Source organism: Rutidosis leptorrhynchoides, chromosome 9 (genome assembly GCF_046630445.1).
Source record: "Rutidosis leptorrhynchoides isolate AG116_Rl617_1_P2 chromosome 9, CSIRO_AGI_Rlap_v1, whole genome shotgun sequence".
NCBI classification, from domain to species: domain Eukaryota; kingdom Viridiplantae; phylum Streptophyta; class Magnoliopsida; order Asterales; family Asteraceae; genus Rutidosis; species Rutidosis leptorrhynchoides.
Window position 1 is genome coordinate 305696278 of NC_092341.1, and position 26535 is coordinate 305722812.

At 34.2% G+C, this 26535-nt stretch overlaps 1 protein-coding gene across 2 annotated transcripts; it reads right to left on the minus strand.

Annotated features, from left to right (window-relative positions):
* Positions 1 to 19679: 19679 nt before the first annotated feature.
* LOC139866395 (FBD-associated F-box protein At5g56370-like) lies at positions 19680 to 23186 on the minus strand. 2 transcript variants are annotated; one of them, XM_071854625.1, is made up of 5 exons: positions 22152 to 23186; positions 21020 to 21581; positions 20760 to 20908; positions 20536 to 20679; positions 19680 to 20177 (listed from the first exon to the last, which is right to left on the minus strand). In XM_071854625.1, the coding sequence occupies exons 1-5, from the start codon at positions 23037 to 23039 to the stop codon at positions 19914 to 19916; spliced, it is 2007 nt and encodes a 668-aa protein (XP_071710726.1). In that variant the 5' UTR covers positions 23040 to 23186; the 3' UTR covers positions 19680 to 19913. The 2 variants fall into 2 exon arrangements, with proteins under 2 accessions (XP_071710726.1, XP_071710725.1); XM_071854624.1 differs by having other exon boundaries at positions 20760 to 21581.
* Positions 23187 to 26535: the final 3349 nt, after the last annotated feature.

Below are 26535 nucleotides of genomic sequence, written 5' to 3' on the forward strand. Positions count from 1 at the left end.
TGATTCACGAACGTTAAAACTTGTAAAAAAACTATATGATGACATATATATGGTTATATATATAGTTAACATGATATTATGATAAGTAAACATATCATTCATTATATTAATAATGAACTACATATGTAAAAACAAGACTACTAACTTAATGATTTTGAAACGAGACATATATGTAACGTTTATCGTTGTAACGACATTTAATGTATATATATCATATTAAGAGATATTCGTACATCATAATATCATGATAATATAATAATTTAAAATCTCTTTTGATATTATAAACATTGGGTTAACAACATTTAACAAGATCGTTAACCTAAAGGTTTCAAAACAACACTTACATGTAACGACTAACGATGACTTAACGACTCAGTTAAAATGTATATACATGTAGTGTTTTAATATGTATTTATACACTTTTGAAAGACTTCAATACACTTATCAAAATACTTCTACTTAACAAAAATGCTTACAATTACATTCTCGTTCAGTTTCATCAACAATTCTACTCGTATGCACCCGTATTCGTACTCGTACAATACACAGCTTTTAGATGTATGTACTATTGGTATATACACTCCAATGATCAGCTCTTAGCAGCCCATGTGAGTCACCTAACACATGTGGGAACCATCATTTGGCAACTAGCATGAAATATCTCATAAGATTACAAAAATATGAGTAATCATTCATGACTTATTTACATGAAAACAAAATTACATATCCTTTATATCTAATCCATACACCAACGACCAAAAACACCTACAAACACTTTCATTCTTCAATTTTCTTCATCTAATTGAACTCTCTCAAGTTCTATCTTCAAGTTCTAAGTGTTCTTCATAAATTCCAAAAGTTCTAGTTTCATAAAATCAAGAATACTTTCAAGTTTGCTAGCTCACTTCCAATCTTGTAAGGTGATCATCCAACCTCAAGAAATCTTTGTTTCTTACAGTAGGTTATCATTCTAATACAAGGTAATAATCATATTCAAACTTTGGTTCAATTTCTATAACTATAACAATCTTATTTCAAGTGATGATCTTACTTGAACTTGTTTTCGTGTCATGATTTTGCTTCAAGAACTTTGAGCCATCCAAGGATCCATTGAAGCTAGATCCATTTTTCTCTTTTCCAGTAGGTTCATCCAAGGAACTTAAGGTAGTAATGATGTTCATAACATCATTCGATTCAAACATATAAAGCTATCTTATTCGAAGGTTTAAACTTGTAATCACTAGAACATAGTTTAGTTAATTCTAAACTTGTTCACAAACAAAAGTTAATCCTTCTAACTTGACTTTTAAAATCAACTAAACACATGTTCTATATCTATATGATATGCTAACTTAATGATTTAAAACCTGGAAACACGAAAAACACCGTAAAACCGGATTTACGCCGTCGTAGTAACACCGCGGGCTGTTTTGGGTTAGTTAATTAAAAACTATGATAAACTTTGATTTAAAAGTTGTTATTCTGAGAAAATGATTTTTATTATGAACATGAAACTATATCCAAAAATTATGGTTAAACTCAAAGTGGAAGTATGTTTTCTAAAATGGTCATCTAGACGTCGTTCTTTCGACTGAAATGACTACCTTTACAAAAACGACTTGTAACTTATTTTTCCGACTAGAAACCTATACTTTTTTTGTTTAGATTCATAAAATAGAGTTCAATATGAAACCATAGCAATTTGATTCACTCAAAACGGATTTAAAATGAAGAAGTTATGGGTAAAACAAGATTGGATAATTTTTCTCATTTTAGCTACGTGAAAATTGGTAACAAATTTATTCCAACCATAACTTAATCAACTTGTATTATATATTATGTAATCTTGAGATACCATAGACACGTATACAATGTTTCGACCTATCATGTCGACACATCTATATATATTTCGGAACAACCATAGACACTCTATATGTGAATGTTGGAGTTAGCTATACAGGGTTGAGGTTGATTCCAAAATATATATAGTTTGAGTTGTGATCAATACTGAGATACGTATACACTGGGTCGTGGATTGATTCAAGATAATATTTATCGATTTATTTCTGTACATCTAACTGTGGACAACTAGTTGTAGGTTACTAACGAGGACAGCTGACTTAATAAACTTAAAACATCAAAATATATTAAAAGTGTTGTAAATATATTTTGAACATACTTTGATATATATGTATATATTGTTATAGGTTCGTGAATCAACCAGTGGCCAAGTCTTACTTCCCGACGAAGTAAAAATCTGTGAAAGTGAGTTATAGTCCCACTTTTAAAATCTAATATTTTTGGGATGAGAATACATGCAGGTTTTATAAATGATTTACAAAATAGACACAAGTACGTGAAACTACATTCTATGGTTGAATTATCGAAATCGAATATGCCCCTTTTTATTAAGTCTGGTAATCTAAGAATTAGGGAACAGACACCCTAATTGACGCGAATCCTAAAGATAGATCTATTGGGCCTAACAAACCCCATCCAAAGTACCGGATGCTTTAGTACTTCGAAATTTATATCATATCCGAAGGGTGTCCCGGAATGATGGGGATATTCTTATATATGCATCTTGTTATTGTCGGTTACCAGGTGTTCACCATATGAATGATTTTTATCTCTATGTATGGGATGTGTATTGAAATATGAAATCTTGTGGTCTATTGTTACGATTTGATATATATAGGTTAAACCTATAACTCACCAACATTTTTGTTGACGTTTTAAGCATGTTTATTCTCAGGTGATTATTAAGAGCTTCCGCTGTCGCATACTTAAATAAGGACAAGATTTGGAGTCCATGCTTGTATGATATTGTGTAAAAACTGCATTCAAGAAACTTATTTTGTTGTAACATATTTGTATTGTAAACCATTATGTAATGGTCGTGTGTAAACAGGATATTTTAGATTATCATTATTTGATAATCTACGTAAAGCTTTTTAAACCTTTATTGATGAAATAAAGGTTATGGTTTGTTTAAAAATGAATGCAGTCTTTGAAAAACGTCTCATATAGAGGTCAAAACCTCGCAACGAAATCAATTAATATGGAACGTTTTTAATCAATAAGAACGGGACATTTCAGTTGGTATCCGAGCGTTGGTCTTAGAGAACCAGAAAATTTGCATTAGTGTGTCTTATCGAGTTTGTTAGGATGCATTAGTGAGTCTGGACTTCGACCGTGTTTTCTTTAAAAAATGATTGCTTAACATTTTTGTTGGAAACTATATATTTTTAACATATGAATATTATGTGATATATTAATCTCTTAACGTGTTTGATATTATGTGATAGATGTCTACCTCTAGAACAAGTCCCATTGACTCACCTAATAATAATGAAGAGTCAAATGTAAATTGGAATGATTTGTGGACTGATTCACAAGTTCCCGAAGAGGAACCGGAAGAAGAGTCAGAACCGGAAGAAGAATCGGAACCGGAAGAAGAATCGGAACCGGATGAAGAAATAGAACCGGTGGGGGAAATAATAAAACGGTTAAGTAAAAGAAAATCCTCAACCAACCGACCAAAGTTAATTATGGTCAATGGTGTTTCCGCCAAGGAAGCAAAATATTGGGAGGATTACCAATTCTCCGATGAATCGGATTTCGACGAGAATTCCGATGATGTTATAGAAATTACCCCAACTGAATTTAAAAAGGCAAAAGAAAATAATAAGGGAAAGGGCATAAAAATAGAGAAATCTAATTCCAACCCCGATGAACTTTATATGTATCGTCAACCCCCGAAGTCCTTAAGTTGTAACAATGACCCGGGAACCTCTAAACCACCAGGTTTTTCTAAACCAATGTGGACAACGACGGCTCGTATTAGGGGAACATCATATATCCCTAGAAACTTGGCAAAACGAACCAAAACCGAAGAAGAAGAAACGAGCGAGTCGGAATAAGATAGTTGTATTCGTGTGGTGTAATATATGGAATATAGTGTTCTTATGCTTTATGATATATGTAAAAATTGCTTGTATTAATAAGTATTTTTTTTATGAATCTAACTCTTGTCTATTTTACAGTTTAAAAACACAAAATGGATAGACAACCCAATATTTTAAGAGACCTACCCGGAGACATGATTGATGAAATCTTGTCTAGAGTCGGCCAGAATTCTTCGGCACAACTATTTAAGGCGAGATCAGTTTGTAAGACATTCGAAGAACGTTCCAAGAATGTCTTGGTTTATAAGAGACTTTCGTTTGAAAGATGGGGGATATCACATTGGGAAACCCATAAGTTACGATGTGTTTACTTTGACGCATATATTGCGGGGAACCCAAATGCTATTTTACGCAACGGGTTAAGAAATTATTTTGACTCAATATATCCGAATATTGGACTTCGTGATTTAGAAAAAGCGGCTAACATGCAACATAAAGAAGCATGTTATGCTTACGGATTAGTAATGTTCGCTTCTCACCAAAGTGAGAACAAGAACATCGGACTACAACTATTAAACAAAACGTTTCCACAAGTGACGGAGTCGGTAATTGGGGTAAGAAATGAGGTTTTTAGATTATTACGGGACTGTTGGACATTACGTAACCCTCGTCCCTTTGATGACGTTACAACACGCTGTCTTATCAACGGCCATAACGGTTATGTTGCACAAGACCAAGGATGGGAAGTAGTCCTAGTAAAACCAGAATGCATGACTTGTTTCTGGACGTATGAATTACGTGTCTTTATTGCCTTTGCCGAACGACTTGTGTACTAGCTAGAATTGTCTTCACAACTATCTTGTATCAAAGTTATTGTGTGCTATATTTCATGCTTTATGTAAAATAAGCGGTATTGTAAGTTTGTAAAATATTGTATAAAAGTTTGAACGCGAAATATTATTACAATCAGTTTTTCATATAGAATTGTAGTAGTTGAATTGTATATTAGCTACTAAGTATGAACTTAACGGGTAGGTACTACCCGAATTTAAACTTATAAAACGCTAATATGAAGAAAAAGCTTTTATAAATGAGTTCATATTATGCTACGAAATACTATTAACTACTCTTAATATTCTGTATGATTAACTTGTTCCATTTAACTATTTTGAAGGAAATGGCACCGACTACTCGACACACTGTGAATATGAATGAAGAGGAATTCCGTACTTTTCTAGCTTCAAACATAGCCGCAGTACAGGCTGCGCTACATACCAACAATAACCTTGGATCTAGCAGTACAGGAAATCGTGTAGGATGCACCTACAAAGAATTCACTGCCTGCAAACCTTTGGAATTTGATGGAACCGAAGGACCGATCGGATTGAAACGGTGGACCGAGAAGGTTGAATCGGTGTTTGCCATAAGTAAGTGTACTGAAGAGGACAAAGTGAAGTACGCTACGCATACCTTCACAGGTTCTGCGTTAACATGGTGGAATACCTATCTAGAGCAAGTGGGACAAGATGATGCGTACGCACTACCGTGGTCAGCATTCAAGCACTTGATGAACGAGAAGTACCGTCCCAGAACCGAGGTCAATAAGCTCAAGACAGAACTTAGAGGGTTACGAACCCAAGGATTTGATATTACCACGTACGAAAGACGATTCACAGAATTGTGCCTATTGTGTCCGGGAGCATTCGAAGATGAGGAAGAGAAGATCGACGCGTTTGTGAAAGGATTACCGGAAAGAATCCAAGAAGATATAAGTTCACACGAGCCCGCCTCCATACAACAGGCATGTAGAATGGCTCACAAACTAGTGAACCAGATTGAAGAAAGAATTAAAGAACAGACTGCTGAAGAGGCCAATGTGAAGCAAGTCAAAAGAAAGTGGGAGGAAAACGGTGATAAGAATCACCAATACAACAACAACAGCAATTACAACAATAATCGCAACAATTATCCCAACAATCGCAACATCAATCGCAACTACAACAAACGGCCCAACAACAACAACAACAACAACAGCAACTACAACAATCATCCCAACAACAATAATAACCGCAACAACAACAACAATCAGAAGCAACTATGCCAAAGGTGTGAAAAGAATCACTCGGGGTTCTGCACCAAATTTTGCAACAAATGTAAAAGAAATGGTCATAGCGCGGCGAAGTGTGAGGTCTACGGACCAGGGGTTAATAGAACGAAAGGAACAAATGGTGTCGGAACGAGTAATGGCGGAGCAAGTAGTGTCGGAGCAAGTTATGCCAATGTAGTTTGTTATAAATGTGGAAAACCAGGCCACATTATTAGAAATTGCCCGAACCAGGAGAACACGAATGGACAAGGCCGTGGAAGAGTTTTCAATATTAATGCGGTAGAGGCACAGGAAGACCCGGAGCTTGTTACGGGTACGTTTCTTATTGACAATAAATCTGCTTACGTTTTATTTGATTCGGGTGCGGATAGAAGCTATATGAGTAGAGATTTTTGTGCTAAATTAAGTTGTCCATTGACGCCTTTGGATAGTAAATTTTTACTCGAATTAGCAAATGGTAAATTAATTTCAGCAGATAATATATGTCGGAATCGAGAAATTAAACTGGTTAGCGAAACATTTAAGATTGATTTGATACCAGTAGAGTTAGGGAGTTTTGATGTGATAATCGGTATGGACTGGTTGAAAGAAGTGAAAGCGGAGATCGTTTGTTACAAAAATGCAATTCGCATTATACGAGAAAAAGGAAAACCCTTAATGGTGTACGGAGAAAAGGGCAACACGAAGCTACATCTTATTAGTAATTTGAAGGCACAAAAACTAATAAGAAAAGGTTGCTATGCTGTTCTAGCACACGTCGAGAAAGTACAAACTAAAGAAAAGAGCATCAATGATGTTCCCATTGCAAAAGAATTTCCCGATGTATTTCCGAAAGAATTACCGGGATTACCCCCACATCGATCCGTTGAATTTCAAATAGATCTTGTACCAGGAGCTGCACCAATAGCTCGTGCTCCTTACAGACTCGCACCCAGCGAGATGAAAGAACTGCAAAGCCAATTACAAGAACTTTTAGAGCGTGGTTTCATTCGACCAAGCACATCACCGTGGGGAGCTCCTGTTTTGTTTGTCAAGAAGAAAGATGGTACATTCAGGTTGTGTATCGACTACCGAGAGTTGAACAAACTTACCATCAAGAACCGCTACCCACTACCGAGAATCGACGACTTATTTGATCAACTACAAGGCTCGTCTGTTTATTCAAAGATTGACTTACGTTCCGGGTATCATCAAATGCGGGTGAAAGAAGATGATATTCCAAAGACTGCTTTCAGAACACGTTACGGTCATTACGAGTTTATGGTCATGCCGTTTGGTTTAACTAATGCACCAGCTGTGTTCATGGACCTTATGAACCGAGTGTGTGGACCATACCTTGACAAGTTTGTCATTGTTTTCATTGATGACATACTTATTTACTCAAAGAATGACCAAGAACACGGTGAACATTTGAGAAAGGTGTTAGAAGTATTGAGGAAGGAAGAATTGTACGCTAAGTTTTCAAAGTGTGCATTTTGGTTGGAAGAAGTTCAATTCCTCGGTCACATAGTGAACAAAGAAGGTATTAAGGTGGATCCGGCAAAGATAGAAACTGTTGAAAAGTGGGAAACCCCGAAAACTCCGAAACACATACGCCAGTTTTTAGGACTAGCTGGTTACTACAGAAGGTTCATCCAAGACTTTTCCAGAATAGCAAAACCCTTGACTGCATTAACGCATAAAGGGAAGAAATTTGAATGGAATGATGAACAAGAGAAAGCGTTTCAGTTATTGAAGAAAAAGCTAACTACGGCACCTATATTGTCATTGCCTGAAGGGAATGATGATTTTGTGATTTATTGTGACGCATCAAAGCAAGGTCTCGGTTGTGTATTAATGCAACGAACGAAGGTGATTGCTTATGCGTCTAGACAATTGAAGATTCACGAACAAAATTATACGACGCATGATTTGGAATTAGGCGCGGTTGTTTTTGCATTAAAGACTTGGAGGCACTACTTATATGGGGTCAAAAGTATTATATATACCGACCACAAAAGTCTTCAACACATATTTAATCAGAAACAACTGAATATGAGGCAGCGTAGGTGGATTGAATTATTGAATGATTACGATTTTGAGATTCGTTACCACCCGGGGAAGGCAAATGTGGTAGCCGATGCCTTGAGCAGGAAGGACAGAGAACCCATTCGAGTAAAATCTATGAATATAATGATTCATAATAACATTACTACTCAAATAAAGGAGGCGCAACAAGGAGTTTTAAAAGAGGGAAATTTAAAGGATGAAATACCCAAAGGATCGGAGAAGCATCTTAATATTCGGGAAGACGGAACCCGATATAGGGCTGAAAGGATTTGGGTACCAAAATTTAGAGATATGAGAGAAATGGTACTTAGAGAAGCTCATAAAACCAGATACTCAATACATCCTGGAACGGGGAAGATGTACAAGGATCTCAAGAAACATTTTTGGTGGCCGGGTATGAAAGCCGATGTTGCTAAATACGTAGGAGAATGTTTGACGTGTTCTAAGGTTAAAGCTGAGCATCAGAAACCATCAGGTCTACTTCAACAACCCGAAATCCCGGAATGGAAATGGGAAAACATTACCATGGATTTCATCACTAAATTGCCAAGGACTGCAAGTGGTTTTGATACTATTTGGGTAATAGTTGATCGTCTCACCAAATCAGCACACTTCCTACCAATAAGAGAAGATGACAAGATGGAGAAGTTAGCACGACTGTATTTGAAGGAAGTCGTCTCCAGACATGGAATACCAATCTCTATTATCTCTGATAGGGATGGCAGATTTATTTCAAGATTCTGGCAGACATTACAGCAAGCATTAGGAACTCGTCTAGACATGAGTACTGCCTATCATCCACAAACTGATGGGCAGAGCGAAAGGACGATACAAACGCTTGAAGACATGCTACGAGCATGTGTTATTGATTTCGGAAACAGTTGGGATCGACATCTACCGTTAGCAGAATTTTCCTACAACAACAGCTACCATTCAAGCATTGAGATGGCGCCGTTTGAAGCACTTTATGGTAGAAAGTGCAGGTCTCCGATTTGTTGGAGTGAAGTGGGGGATAGACAGATTACGGGTCCGGAGATTATACAAGAAACTACCGAGAAGATCATCCAAATTCAACAACGGTTGAAAACCGCCCAAAGTCGACAAAAGAGCTACGCTGACATTAAAAGAAAAGATATAGAATTTGAAATTGGAGAGATGGTCATGCTTAAAGTTGCACCTTGGAAAGGCGTTGTTCGATTTGGTAAACGAGGGAAATTAAATCCAAGGTATATTGGACCATTCAAGATTATTGATCGTGTCGGACCAGTAGCTTACCGACTTGAGTTACCTCAACAACTCGCGGCTGTACATAACACTTTCCACGTCTCGAATTTGAAGAAATGTTTTGCTAAAGAAGATCTCACTATTCCGTTAGATGAAATCCAAATCAACGAAAAACTCCAATTCATCGAAGAACCCGTCGAAATAATGGATCGTGAGGTTAAAAGACTTAAGCAAAACAAGATACCAATTGTTAAGATTCGATGGAATGCTCGTAGAGGACCCGAGTTCACCTGGGAGCGTGAAGATCAGATGAAGAAGAAATACCCGCATCTATTTCCAGAAGATTCGTCAACACCTTCAACAGCTTAAAATTTCGGGACGAAATTTATTTAACGGGTAGGTACTGTAGTGACCCGAACTTTTCCATGTTTATATATATTAATTGAGATTGATGTTTACATGATTAAATGTTTCCAACATGTTAAGCAATCAAACTTGTTAAGACTTGATTAATTGAAATAGGTTTCATATAGACAATTGACCACCCAAGTTGACCGGTGATTCACGAACGTTAAAACTTGTAAAAAAACTATATGATGACATATATATGGTTATATATATAGTTAACATGATATTATGATAAGTAAACATATCATTCATTATATTAATAATGAACTACATATGTAAAAACAAGACTACTAACTTAATGATTTTGAAACGAGACATATATGTAACGTTTATCGTTGTAACGACATTTAATGTATATATATCATATTAAGAGATATTCGTACATCATAATATCATGATAATATAATAATTTAAAATCTCTTTTGATATTATAAACATTGGGTTAACAACATTTAACAAGATCGTTAACCTAAAGGTTTCAAAACAACACTTACATGTAACGACTAACGATGACTTAACGACTCAGTTAAAATGTATATACATGTAGTGTTTTAATATGTATTTATACACTTTTGAAAGACTTCAATACACTTATCAAAATACTTCTACTTAACAAAAATGCTTACAATTACATTCTCGTTCAGTTTCATCAACAATTCTACTCGTATGCACCCGTATTCGTACTCGTACAATACACAGCTTTTAGATGTATGTACTATTGGTATATACACTCCAATGATCAGCTCTTAGCAGCCCATGTGAGTCACCTAACACATGTGGGAACCATCATTTGGCAACTAGCATGAAATATCTCATAAGATTACAAAAATATGAGTAATCATTCATGACTTATTTACATGAAAACAAAATTACATATCCTTTATATCTAATCCATACACCAACGACCAAAAACACCTACAAACACTTTCATTCTTCAATTTTCTTCATCTAATTGAACTCTCTCAAGTTCTATCTTCAAGTTCTAAGTGTTCTTCATAAATTCCAAAAGTTCTAGTTTCATAAAATCAAGAATACTTTCAAGTTTGCTAGCTCACTTCCAATCTTGTAAGGTGATCATCCAACCTCAAGAAATCTTTGTTTCTTACAGTAGGTTATCATTCTAATACAAGGTAATAATCATATTCAAACTTTGGTTCAATTTCTATAACTATAACAATCTTATTTCAAGTGATGATCTTACTTGAACTTGTTTTCGTGTCATGATTTTGCTTCAAGAACTTTGAGCCATCCAAGGATCCATTGAAGCTAGATCCATTTTTCTCTTTTCCAGTAGGTTCATCCAAGGAACTTAAGGTAGTAATGATGTTCATAACATCATTCGATTCAAACATATAAAGCTATCTTATTCGAAGGTTTAAACTTGTAATCACTAGAACATAGTTTAGTTAATTCTAAACTTGTTCACAAACAAAAGTTAATCCTTCTAACTTGACTTTTAAAATCAACTAAACACATGTTCTATATCTATATGATATGCTAACTTAATGATTTAAAACCTGGAAACACGAAAAACACCGTAAAACCGGATTTACGCCGTCGTAGTAACACCGCGGGCTGTTTTGGGTTAGTTAATTAAAAACTATGATAAACTTTGATTTAAAAGTTGTTATTCTGAGAAAATGATTTTTATTATGAACATGAAACTATATCCAAAAATTATGGTTAAACTCAAAGTGGAAGTATGTTTTCTAAAATGGTCATCTAGACGTCGTTCTTTCGACTGAAATGACTACCTTTACAAAAACGACTTGTAACTTATTTTTCCGACTAGAAACCTATACTTTTTTTGTTTAGATTCATAAAATAGAGTTCAATATGAAACCATAGCAATTTGATTCACTCAAAACGGATTTAAAATGAAGAAGTTATGGGTAAAACAAGATTGGATAATTTTTCTCATTTTAGCTACGTGAAAATTGGTAACAAATTTATTCCAACCATAACTTAATCAACTTGTATTATATATTATGTAATCTTGAGATACCATAGACACGTATACAATGTTTCGACCTATCATGTCGACACATCTATATATATTTCGGAACAACCATAGACACTCTATATGTGAATGTTGGAGTTAGCTATACAGGGTTGAGGTTGATTCCAAAATATATATAGTTTGAGTTGTGATCAATACTGAGATACGTATACACTGGGTCGTGGATTGATTCAAGATAATATTTATCGATTTATTTCTGTACATCTAACTGTGGACAACTAGTTGTAGGTTACTAACGAGGACAGCTGACTTAATAAACTTAAAACATCAAAATATATTAAAAGTGTTGTAAATATATTTTGAACATACTTTGATATATATGTATATATTGTTATAGGTTCGTGAATCAACCAGTGGCCAAGTCTTACTTCCCGACGAAGTAAAAATCTGTGAAAGTGAGTTATAGTCCCACTTTTAAAATCTAATATTTTTGGGATGAGAATACATGCAGGTTTTATAAATGATTTACAAAATAGACACAAGTACGTGAAACTACATTCTATGGTTGAATTATCGAAATCGAATATGCCCCTTTTTATTAAGTCTGGTAATCTAAGAATTAGGGAACAGACACCCTAATTGACGCGAATCCTAAAGATAGATCTATTGGGCCTAACAAACCCCATCCAAAGTACCGGATGCTTTAGTACTTCGAAATTTATATCATATCCGAAGGGTGTCCCGGAATGATGGGGATATTCTTATATATGCATCTTGTTATTGTCGGTTACCAGGTGTTCACCATATGAATGATTTTTATCTCTATGTATGGGATGTGTATTGAAATATGAAATCTTGTGGTCTATTGTTACGATTTGATATATATAGGTTAAACCTATAACTCACCAACATTTTTGTTGACGTTTTAAGCATGTTTATTCTCAGGTGATTATTAAGAGCTTCCGCTGTCGCATACTTAAATAAGGACAAGATTTGGAGTCCATGCTTGTATGATATTGTGTAAAAACTGCATTCAAGAAACTTATTTTGTTGTAACATATTTGTATTGTAAACCATTATGTAATGGTCGTGTGTAAACAGGATATTTTAGATTATCATTATTTGATAATCTACGTAAAGCTTTTTAAACCTTTATTGATGAAATAAAGGTTATGGTTTGTTTAAAAATGAATGCAGTCTTTGAAAAACGTCTCATATAGAGGTCAAAACCTCGCAACGAAATCAATTAATATGGAACGTTTTTAATCAATAAGAACGGGACATTTCAATATATGTATATATACATATTTAACATGATCTAAGGATGTTTTAATATCTCATTTTGTATTAATAACAATAAGTTATAAGTGTATTTTGAAACTACTAACTTAAGTTTTCAAAACGATAACCATACGTAACGTTATTTGACATAAATACTTATGATCTATAATGTTTATACATATATTGTATAAGTAATGTATTTAATCACTTTTTAAGGACTTAAATACATAAAACAATATAAGTGTATTCACAAAAGATAGCTATATTTGAATCCTCATTCCATTTTTCACAAAATTTCTATACGTATATCTAGAGTATATGTACTCGTATCATACCTAGCTCCTATACGTATTTACTATTGGTATATACACATTAAATCACCACCTAACCAGCCCTTGTTACTACCCTAGGTATAAGGTAATTGCTTTTGTATGATTGTTTGACAAATACACAAGATTACAAGCTTAAAAATTTTATCCTTGCCCCCCCATATCACGTTTTTAAGGAGACTCATGGATCATCATTTTGATTGATTTTAACTTCCAATTTCTAGCTAAAAACACACACTCTTTCAAGAACCTTAAACTCCATAACAATCCAGCAAGTTACCAAGAAGATCTAGCCATAAAAACCTTACTTAATCACCATAAGAAAACCCTTACAAAAACACTTCAAGAATCCTTTCCAAGAACACAAACTTACTTCCAATCTTTCATCCAATTCCATCACCCTTTTGGTTCTAGGTTCTTACTCCTCTTTTACAGCAATCTTGTCCAAGTAACTTGAGGTAGTAACTTTGTTCATAACCTTATTCGATTCATATATATATAGCTATCTTATTATATGGTATAAAATTTTAACAACAAGAACATAGTTTGAATGTTTTCAAACTTGTTTGCAAACTAAATAGATCCTTCTAACTTAACTTTTAAAATACTTCAAGACCTGTAATATATCATAAATATATGCTAATTTAACAAGGTATAACTTGGTTTTTCAAAGAACACCTTAAAAACTGAATTTACGACGTCGGAGTGCAACCGGGGGCTGTTTTGGGTTGGATAATTAAAAACCATCTTAAACTTTGAATTGGAGGTTTATTTTCTGGAAAAATGATTTTTACTATGAATATGATAACACATAAAAATTTCATGATTTAACTCAAAGCATAAGTATTTTTAGAAAAATAATCATTTAAGGTTGTTTACATGATGGAAAATGATTAACTTCATAAGTTTCACTAAAGTTTGACCTATGACCTGTGATTTCGAATACAAACTAAGGTATTTACAGTTCATAGTCTTAAAGAGGGACTCGATCCAAGGAAGTGGCAAGTTGAATCAACGAAAACGGAGTTGTAACGAAGAAACTATGACCAAAACGAGATCGGATATCTAAGACTAGTTTAGCTACGAAAATAATTGGAGAAAATTAAATAAATCACATCTTTTTAAAATAACATGATATTTTATATATATGTACTCATAATTTAATTTTATATGGTTCAGGATCACCCGTAAACAATACGAGAAGATTAATCATAAGATCCCATGATTGTACGCAACACGTCATTTGACAACACCGGTACTTTATGTACGCAACACGTCATTTGACAACACCGGTACCGTAGGTCAAGATTAATCTCGACCAATACATATACGATGGGGGTTTTATTTATTTCATTGGGGGTTTATTAAACACCTAAAAATGAACCATTAAAATTGAATTACTAACATCGGACTGCTAACTACGGACTAAGAAATTATTAAAAGTATTAAAAGTATAATAAGTATATATATGTGACGATTGTTTTAAAAAGAAAAGGTATTGATATATTATATATGGATAGGTTCGTGATATCAACCGGAGACCAAGTCAAAATATATATATCTTCAAGGCAAAAGTGAGTATATAGTCCCACTTTTAAACTCTAAGTATTTCGGGATGAGAATACATGTATTTTATGTTTTACGTTATGGACACAAGTAACTGAAAAATATATTCTACGTTGAGTTGTACCACTGGCATACTTCCCTGTAGCTTGGTAACTGTTATTTACAGCGGTATTGTAAACGCGAATCCTGTTGATAGATCTATCGGGCCTGACAACCCCAACCGGACTGGACGACCAGTATTCAACGGTTGCACAGTACTTCGTTTTGTGACTACACTTGGTACGGTGTAGTAAGATTTCATAATAAAGGGAATATGCGACGTGATTAAATGTTAAGTATGGTTACCAAGTGCTCAATCACTTAGAATATTTTTATTAAAACGTTTATATATGAAATCTTGTGGTCTATATATATATATATTGCTGCCGGCATTAAACCTATATCTCACCAACTTTATGTTGACGTTTTAAGCATGTCTATTCTCAGGTGATAATTAGAAGCTTCCGCTGCAACATGTTGAATTTAAGCAAGATCTTGAGTATGCATATTTGTGTCAAAAATAAAACTGCATATCCGAGGAATTGTAATGTAAAATATGCTAGAAATCGTATTGTTATCATCACATGTAAAGTTTGTAAGTCTAAGATTATCGCTAAACGATAATCATCTTTTTATTGTCTAAAGCTTGTATTAAGATAAGAGTTATGGTTTGTAATGTAAAATAAATGCAGTTGTTCTTTTAAAAATGTCGCATATAGAGGTCAATACCTCGCAATGAAATCATACGTTATCTAACTCGTTCTTATGGTTAAGGACGGGTTATGACAATTAAGTTTTTCAAATGTTAATTATTATGTTATATTCAGATTCCTTGCGAAAAACTATTGAGTTTAGGCTTTGGATTCACTTGATTTCGTGTCCGGATGATCAAGTTATGCTTAATTGAAATTAACGTTGTGTTTTTGTGATTGATCAGAAATCTGGAATTGATAGACCACAAATTGGCATGTGAAACTTATACCACTGGAAATATAATTTAAAAACACTCAATTTAGACTAGGATATCATGTTGCTTATGTATAACCCGAGATATGCTTAAATTAGTGTAAAAGTAGTTTTATACAGCAATTGCATGAAAATAGCCTTGTATGATAAAATGTGTTAACTTCTGTGATTAAATTTTTGCATATTTGAAATGTACACAAAAAGTACTTCACTTTTCATGTAGATATCATAGGCTAATTTTATCTAGATCTTCGGATCGCGTGCGAATGTGACTAGCTAAATGAGAATCGAATCTGCAACTTGCTCACTGTTTTATACTCTGTGGATTTTGTTTATTGAATTAGCATGTATGCTTCTGGAAAATGAAACTTAACATTATATGTGACTTATTGTTAGTTTATGTCAATCTCTGAAACCTTATGCATTGGGCACAATAGAGCTATACTTTATGTAAATTCTGATTTGAGCTGAAAACTGAATATTCAACTTGCACGAATAAACTGTACAAATTGGCTAAACAAAAGTTTCTAGATTTTTGATATGTGTTACTTTGACTTGTCCTTGAACTATTACCACTGGTCTTGTATCAATTGCATATTCCTGACTCCGGTTATATCCAAAACGAAATCAGTGCGCGGTCAGAAACTGACTTGGCAAACCCCAAATGTACCCCTTCTGATTCCTGACTTTTAATTATCGTATGAGACCCTGGCTGCACTTTTTGGAATCGATTTTGAGTATGCTTATGATCTGGAGTTTTCCATGTTTACTTGAATTTTGTACTATGAGATAATGTGCTAAGTATGCTACATGTTCATGAACTTTGTGCACAACGATAAACTGAAATTGTGAAAATGATTATTCGTGACCTGAAACGTATTGTTTGACTTAAGTTTGACATGTTGACCAACATTTGACATGAACCTACTGATGTTGACTTCAGTTGACTACTTTGACCAAGTTTGACTTTCTGTTTGACTTCGGTTGACTTTGTTAGACTTGCATGATATAGTTGACTTTTACTTTGAAACGCGTCGAGTCGAGCAATAAGACAACTTACACTATGAAACCACACTTGTTTAAGATACATATATTTACCAACCTAAATACGTATACTTAGGTTGCATTACTCAGCTGTAAACCGTACAAGTTTTTGTCTGTCATCCAAGCTTATTCAAAGGTGAGTCTACAGTCCCGCTTTTTACATGTTTTCAGGGATGAGAATACACGCTGTATTACTTATACATTTTTATCAAATGCTTTTGTATTGACACGAGTACTATATATGCATATTGAGTTTGTTCACAAAGCCTCTAGCTTGAATACTTTTAATACCATCGGTGTAAGCACAATTTAGATGGACGGATCCGTTAGGTTGACAACCTCGCCCAAACAATATTAACCGTGGCGCATTTACTTTGAACATTAAATACATTCGAACAAGTGTATAACATTTTACGAGGTAAAGGCGGGTATAGTGGCTTCTATACTCGGGTCATTGCTAGTATTCAGGTGCTCATATAGTATGCAAACATTTTACGACTTGGTGTTGTACTTATAAAATCTCGTGGTCAAGGAAACTAAACTATTTTTCTGATAACTGTTTTTCAGATACTGTTGCATAACTTTAAACCTGTAGATTCACCAACATTATTTGTTGACATGTTTTTGCGTGTTTTTATTCTCAGGTCCTTAAGAGGTAGGCTTCCGCTGTATTTGCTGCATGTCTGGCCGTGGAGTCAGCATACTTTTAAAGAACATTATTTACTTTCGCATTTAAAATTTTTATAACTGTTTAAATACTGTTGGCTTGTGATTACGATCACAACAGTGTTTCTATTTTGGGATTTTTGACTTATGTTTTTGAAAGTCAACTTTTAATAAAATTAAATGCGATTGCTTTAAACGTCTCATATAGAGGGCGTAACTGTTAACTGTGGGACCTGGATTAACGCGCCGTCAGATGGTAATTTGGCGGGGTGTTAAATACACGTTTGAGAAATCCAGGGGTACACTCATTAGTCATTAACCCAAATTGACCGCGGAGTATTTAACTACAAATTAGAAATTAGAAATTAGAATTAGAATATGTATACTGTAAAGGTAAAACCATAATTATTCGTGAAATTAACCGCGGTTCGTGAGTATCCATGATCACTAGTTACTTATATGTATTTTTTAAACGTGCAGACCGGTGGATATCTGCGGGTCACAAACATATGTGAAAAAACAAACACATTGACGAAACGCGCACGCCAGAGAAAATAAAACATGACGAGCAAGTTGCGGATATAAAATTATTATGGGGCTGGAGTGATTCGGGTCACAAAATTGCATGGGTGAAATGGAATATTGTCATTAAACCTCATAAAAAGCGTGGTCTTAAACCTTTGCTCCTCAAGTACAAAAAAATTAGTTTTAGTTGGAAAGTGGTGGTAGAGGTTAAAAAACCGAGCCAAACGCTTTATGAACCAAAACTACTAAAAGCATTTATGGGCCTTTGGGTAGGCTATCCTTCGTGAATATTAACAGTCCGAGTACCCATTGTGGTATTTGGCACTCAAATTTTTGCTCGGGTAATGAGATGCAACAAGAGTTCAGTTTTCCTTCTTCGTTCACTAAGCAAATTGGTGATGCAGGACATCATGTTTTGGGAAGAACCACGGCTTTGATCGAGGAGTGCTTAAAGGACAAATTAAAAAGATTATATAGGTTGCAATCTGAGACTAACCCAATTGTTATGGATCGTGTGGCAGTAATTAATGGCAGCAGCAGTGGAGCATGGCGTTAGATCAGAGAACCATTGGAAGAGTTTTGGGTGAGTTGCAGCATCTAAACAACGTCATATCACAACTCACTTTGGATTCTACAAAGACAGATTGTTGGTTTTGGAGTCTCCATTCAAGTGGTAAGTTTACAACCAAAATATTATCCTGAAAGATTGGTTTGTCGATCGAGCAGAAGAGTGGAATACAACAACCTTCAGTACGCAACAACCTTGTTCTTCAAAAGGTGGAGGTGCTTGTTAAGTGAGCTAAGAAAGGAAGAATACTCAATTCTTATCGAGCAGGGGAATCGACATACTACACACCATTTGGTGCCCACTTTGTGTTGATAATGTGGAGTCGGTAGAGCAGACCTTATTGTCATGTAAATTCGCAAGTGAGGTATGGATCAGAGTACTTAAATGGTGGAATGAAAGTGCAAATCAAAATCTCTATTTGGACGATATTTTCAAAGGCACATCAAGTCAACCACTTTCGAGTTTTGGTCAACAATTTATGGCAAGTTGTTTCACGGTCGTGTATGTATATGATTTGGAAGCAACGGGATGAGATTGTTTTAAGAACAAGTATTGGAACTGGAAGTGCACTAAATGCAAATCAAGTTTTGAGCTACGATAGGATTTTGAGAAGGTTTAATTCGAAGGATATAAGCTGGGCAGATGGCAAGTTTGGCTCTAATTTAAGGGTAAATGGGTCTCTATAGTGTTGGATAATAAGTCAGACTCTGGTTGTAATCAACTATTCTATCTGCCTATAATTCCCACTTGGATACAGATGTATTTTTACCACTTACATCCTTTGAAATCGCAAATGGGTGCTTCCCATTCTTATGTACTATAACCTTCTATGATTAATAAATTGATTGTTTGCTTTACAAAAGAAATAACAAATTTTGAGATATTACTGTGGTAAAATTAAGAAAGTCACTCATAGTCATGACTCAACACCTGGGTCAAGATATTAGATAAAAAGCCATTGTTCTAGCGTGGTGGGGAAAAAAGACAAAAAAATAAAATAAAATAAAATAAAATAAAATCAATATTCTTAGAACTGGAAACCACAAATTACTCCTAAATGTAACGCAGATACAGAGTGATATATGTTCCAAGATTTCAACACTAGCTTTTGCAAATAGACTACATCAATCCTACAGTCCTACTATGCGGTGCATCAGCGCACAAAAATCAACAGGAAAGTATAATAACTCATAATAATTCATACACCCTTACATAGTTCATCTGAATTCAAAATATATAAGGAACCAACTTTACTTAAATGTTGTAGGGTTACTTAGAGTATGACCAATTCCACACCTTGAGGCAGTTTTGATTCCAGGCGCTGAGCAGAACATCGAGCATCATGCTTCTTGATATAGTGTTTTGGAATTTCAATCACAATTTTTTTGAGTGCACGAGCGATGTCTATGATGTATGCAGCAAGTTCAAAGTCACATTTTCGACCGTAATATCCCACGATTTCAACAAACTTGAGGTGTTGATGGAGATTAGTATAATCCCTAGCTTTTCTTCTAACAACTGGTGCATTCCAAATTATCTGCAAATAGAACAATTATTTTGCTTAAAAATACTACAGTTAAACTCAAGGCAGTATATTGGGGCGTGCAAATTGTGCACTTGCACATGGCCCAAAAAATATAGGCCAACAATATATACATTTGGACCATTTGCTTTTCAAGCTTTAAATATTTAAAACTAAATACTTAAATCCTAAAGTAGATAACACATTTACGGCTTGTCTTTTATGTCTCCACATCGATTTCAATGTCATTGTTCATCAATTCATCTCTAAACTTGCGAGGTATAATACTCCGTATTCTTTACTAAGTACTTATTATACAGTGCCCAAAAAATTAAGAGGACCGCAATACTTAATTTGGGCATAGCTTATATACCTCCAGTTTTAAACTCTCCATGCTAGGAAATGCATTAACCATGTAAGCCAAATATAGAAGACAGTCATGTTTGTTCCCACGAAAGATCATTTCTAATTGCTTCACATTTGGCAGCTCATAAAAATCCCTAGGATTTACAGGTCGCTGCAAAATAAAAAGTACAAAATACTCTCATTTATATTTTTATTAACGATAATATATACATTTAAAGAGATAGAACTGACCTTGTCACAAAATACATCAATGGAAAGAGACTGAAGGGATGAGGCACAATGGGATAATATCTCAAATACATTATAACTTGACCACCGATATACATAACGCAAATCAACCTTATTAAGTTTTGGAAGATGAGAAAAACTCAAGTCTATTTCTACACCAGAGTAAGTGAATGATTCAAGGTCAAAATCAGATAAATAAATGGATTTAACACAATGTACACCTTTCAATATTTTAAAGTGTTTTAATTTGAGAGCTCGCCCACCTACACATACGTGTTGGAGTTCTTGTGGATCACGGATTGATAATGTCTCAAGATTTGGAGTATTAGATAGAAGGTTCACAAAAATTGCGTCACTCACATTAACGCTGTTCAAGATAAGTTTTTTAAGAGACACTAGCTTCATCTCAAATAATCTTAAAGGATAATCATAATATTTGAATCCATTTGATAAATCCAGTTCAAGAAACTCAACGTTCTTATTAATCGCAAATTGGAGCCATTTATCGATTACACTTCCGTGTTGACGATTCAAACAGTAACGAATCCGGAAGTCTTCAATCATTGGGTGATTGTAGCTTTGGATGACATTGTTCACCTGGTTGATGTACTTATCGCACTCTGAATTCATGGTAACCGAGTAATCAAAAGTTTGATTGGCATGAAAGTTCAATTTGATTAAACCACGCCACACGAGCCTCCATCTTGTGGAGACAATGCTGGTGCTCGCCGCTTCCTTTATTGGCAAAAGAGAGAGTATCATAACAAGAACCTCATCCGGCATTTGGCTTATAAAATCATTTGGCTTCGATCTTCGACGACCCTCCTTCAGAAATGAAAGTCATTAATAATAGACAAAATTGCATTGGGGGGGTCATGTGGTTTGTTTGATACAACAAGTAGAGTCCAAAAGAATTTTTTCACCTTGGGAGGTCACTATGGTTTGCAAAAGTTTCACGGGGGGTCCAACACCATAACGTCTGTCTAATTTTAATGTTTTGGGGCCTCACATGACCTGCACATGAGGGTATTATTGTCTTTTAAATCAAACCTGGTGTATAAATGTGCCTGAAGTCCTTCCCAAATAGAATAGCCTGACTTATTATTGGCCTAATTCATGGATGTCATTCATCAAATATATTGTTTGAAAGTAGGTGCGGCTTTAAAAAAAATAATCTGCAATTGCAAATAATTGAATAGAAAAAAATACAAAAGGTATAGTCATCATCACATTAGTTCTTTGTTGTTTAGTAATGCTACATTGTTTTTTGTATCTACAATTTTGAAACCCTAATATAATTTGGATACAATTCATAGTAATCAAACAAGACTAGATCATATCAACTCAGTAGATGATTAGTAAGTATAACATTGTAAGAGTAAGTTTCAAATATACCTCAAAAAAGCAACCCACATAATTCAATGCTGCTCCATTACCACCAAAACAGAGACCTGTATCAGTTGTGCCAAGTGGTGTTGTGGAACCACCTTCGGCAAGGCTAGTAACTTTATCATCATCAGCAGCAGCAGGATCCATGGTTCCTTGTAGAGGTGTCGAAACAGAATCATCTTCCGAAAGCAATGGTGATATTGGGGAAGATTGAAGTTTGCCAGCCTCAACCAATTTAGCCATACACATTGCTTCCGAAACTGAACAAGGTTTCAAAATTGATAGTTCCCGTTTGATATCATCACGTAACCCCGATATAAAACAATCCAAAACATTCACAAGTCCTATTGCACTTGTTTGTGCCGCAAGGGACTCAAATTCAACAATGTAAGCGGATACAGTAGAGGTTTGTGTAAGTTCATGCACTTGTTTAGATTCCGGATTCAGAAATCGAAGTTCAAGAGACTTAATGAAAGCTTCCCAGGTGGAAATCTGACGTGTACGATGCATCAAATGGTACCAATTTATGGCAACACCGGTCATGTAAAGAGAGGCGATATTAAGGCGTTGCTCACAAGGTGTTTGATGAAATGCGAAGAAATTTTCCATTTGAAAAATCCAAATTAAGACGTTGTCACCCGAAAACAACGGAACGTCTAGTTTAGGACGAGATGATTGTTGTGGTGACTTACTCAATTTCAGCTTTAAATCAGCTATAAGCGTTTGCTGGGTTGTTACAGCCTGTTGAAGTGTATCAAATAGGGCGGAAAACTTATGAATGGACTCCGATTGTGTATCAGAAATGGCATCGATTTTAGAAATGGTGTTATTGTGAGCGGAGAGAATGTTTTCTAGGGTTTTGGAGGTAAACGATACTTGTTCTAACCCGGTCATAGTAGTAGCTGAATTAATTCAGAAGAAGTTGCAATTCATTGATGATCTAAACTATAACTGATGATATTTCAACAATTTTACACAGGAACCGCAAATTGTTGAGCAATTAGGTCGAGAGTTGGCAATTGGGGAAAATAGAAAACAGGCTATCCGGGATACGGGTAGTTTGTAAGGGTAAATTTAAAAGTTTACCTCTGGATAGAGGTCATGTATCCAGCTCAACTTTTTTTTTTTCTTCTTCTTTTTTTTTTATGGTTTTTCTTTGTACACATGTCGTTTTGACCGTAAGTTAAGTTCATGATACACCTTTGAGATATCCAGGTGTATACTCTAATTGACCGTGGAGTATTTAACTACAAATTAGAAACTAGAATTAGAATACATAATACCAAGGTTGCAAAATACGTGAGACGTAGTCGAGATGATCGGGTTCTTAAAAAGTCGAGACGGCGGTCGAGATGAACATTGACTAAAGTTGACTTTTAAATATATAAGTATATAAGTATATAAATGTATATAAATGTATACATGTGTACGGGGAGTCCAAAGGATTCGTTCGTAGGGGGGTTCCTGAGTCACCAAAAAAAAAAAAAAAAATATATAAGTATATAAATGTATACATGTGTACATTTATTGAAATATCCCGTTCATATTGATTATAAACGTTTCATATTAATTAATTTTGTTGCGAGGTTTTGACCTCTATATGAGACGTTTTTCAAAGACTGCATTCGTTTTTTTTATTTTTAAAACAAACCATAACCTTTATTCTATCGATAAATGTTTAATAGACATAACATAGATTATCAAGTAATGATAATCTAAAATTCAGCTTTTACACACGACCATTTCATAATGGTTTACAATAATATTTTACAACAATTTATTTTCCGAATGCAGTTTTTAAACAATATCATACAATCATGCTGACTCCAATTCTTGTCTTTAATTAGCATGCAACAGCGGAAGCTCTTAATAATCTGAGAATAAACATGTTTTAAACGTCACAAAAAAATGTTGGTGAGTTATAGGTTTAATCTATATATATCAAATTGTAATAATAGACCACAAGATTTCATTTTTCATAAACATCCATCTCATATCAGGCATTTCGCAAACTGCATAGAGATAAAAATCATTCATATGATGAACACCTGGTAACCGACATTAACAAGATGCATATAGAATATCCCAAAACAGAATCCTCTCGTCTGTATAATAATAAATCGAAGTACTAAAGCATCCGTACCTCGGATGGGGTTTGTTAGGCCCATAGATCTATCTTTAGGATTCACTTCAATTAGGGGTACTGTTCCCTAATTCTTAGGTTACCAAGCTAAAAAGGCCGATATTCGATTTCGATAATTCAACATAGAATGTAGTTTCAAGTACTTGTGTCTATTTTGTAAAACATTTATAAAACTGCATGTATTCTCATCCCAAAAATATTAGATAGTAAAAATGGGACTATAACTCACTTTCACAGATTACCAATTCTTTGCGAATTAGACTTGGCCACAGGTTGATTCACGAACCTATAACAAATATATACATATATATCAAAGTATGATCAAAATATATTCACAACATTTTTATTACGTGTTGTCGATTTAAGTTGTTAAGTTAGTAGTCCACAATTAGTAGTCCACAGTTAGTTATACATGAATAAATCAATGTATTATCTCGAATAAATCCACGACCCAGTGTATACAAGTCTCAGACTCGATCACAACTCAAGGTATATATATTATTTTAGAATCAACCTCAACCATGTATAGCTAACTCGAGCATTACCACATATAGAGTGATTATGGTTATTCCAAATAATATATATAGATGACGTCGATACGATACGTCAAAACATTGTATACGTGTCTATGGTCTATCAAGATTACATAATATATGTTAGAATACATGTAATACAATATAAGTTAGTTAAGTTATGGTTAGTATAGATTTGTTACAAAATTTCACGTATCTAAAACAAGCAAAAATATCCAATTTTGTTTTACCCATCATTTCTTCGTTATAAATCCATTTTGAGTGAATCAAGTTGCTATGGTTTCATAATGAACTGAAATTTATGAAACTAAACAGAAAAAGTATAAGTTTATAGTCAGAAATACAGGTTACAAGTCATTTATGAAAGAGGTAGTCATTTCCGTTGAAAGAACGACATCTTGATGACCATTTTGAAGAACATACTTCCACTTTGAGTTTAACCATGATTTTTGGATATAGTTTCATGTTCATAAGAAAATTTATTTTCCCAGAAAAACAACTTTTAAATCAAAGTTTATCATAGTTTTTAATTATCTAACCCAAAACAGCCCCTCGGTTTCACTATGACGGCGTATGTCCGGTTTTACGGTGTTCTTCGTGTTTCCAGGTTTTAAATCATTAAGTTAGCATATCATATAGATATAGAACATGTGTTTAGTTGATTTTAAAAGTTAAGTTATAAGGATTAACTTTATTTGTGAACAAGTTTAGAATTCACTAAACTATGTTCTAGTGATTACAAGTTATAATCTTCTAATAAGATAGTTATATATATGAATCGAATGATGTTATGAACATCATCACTACCTCAAGTATAGTAGGTAAACCTACTGAAAATGAAAAGAAATAATCTTGAGCTTGAATGGATCTTTGATGGCTTGGAAGTTCTTGAAGTAGAATCATGACAAGAAAATAATTTCAAGTAAGATTACTACTCGAATTAATATAATTATATTTATAGAAATCGAATCAAAGTTTGAATATGAATATTACCTTGAATAAGAAAGATAACCTACTATAAATAACAAAGGTTTCTTGATCTTAGATGATTGATTGGAATGGATTAGAAAGCTTGGAAGTAGACTTGCAAACTTGAAAGTGTTCTTGAAGTTTTTTTGAGTAGTTGTTTTGTAAATTGATTTATGTATGGATTTATGAGCTAGATTGATGTAGATTTTGATGAAGATGATGAAGAACACTTAGAACATCAAGAGAGAACTTGAGAGAGATGAGTTTAATGCATGGAAGTTGATTGAAAATGTGTGTGTGTGTGTGTGTGTTCATCATTCACGTGAATGTATGCATGTGTATATAGGCTCCATTAGCTTAATTTTTAGTGTAATCATTAATGCTAGTTGCCAAATAATGGTTTCCACATGTTTGATGACTCATTAAGGCTGCTAAGTGTAGTGACCCGAACTTTTCCATGTTTATATATATTAATTGAGATTGATATTTACATGATTAAATGTTTCCAACATGTTAAGCAATCAAACTTGTTAAGACTTGATTAATTGAAATATGTTTCATATAGACAATTGAACACCCAAGTTGATCGGTGATTCACGAACGTTAAAACTTGTAAAAACTATATGATGACATATATATGGATATATATATAGTTAACATGATAATATGATAAGTAAACATATCATTAAGTATATTAACAATGAACTACATATGTAAAAACAAGACTACTAACTTAATGATTTTT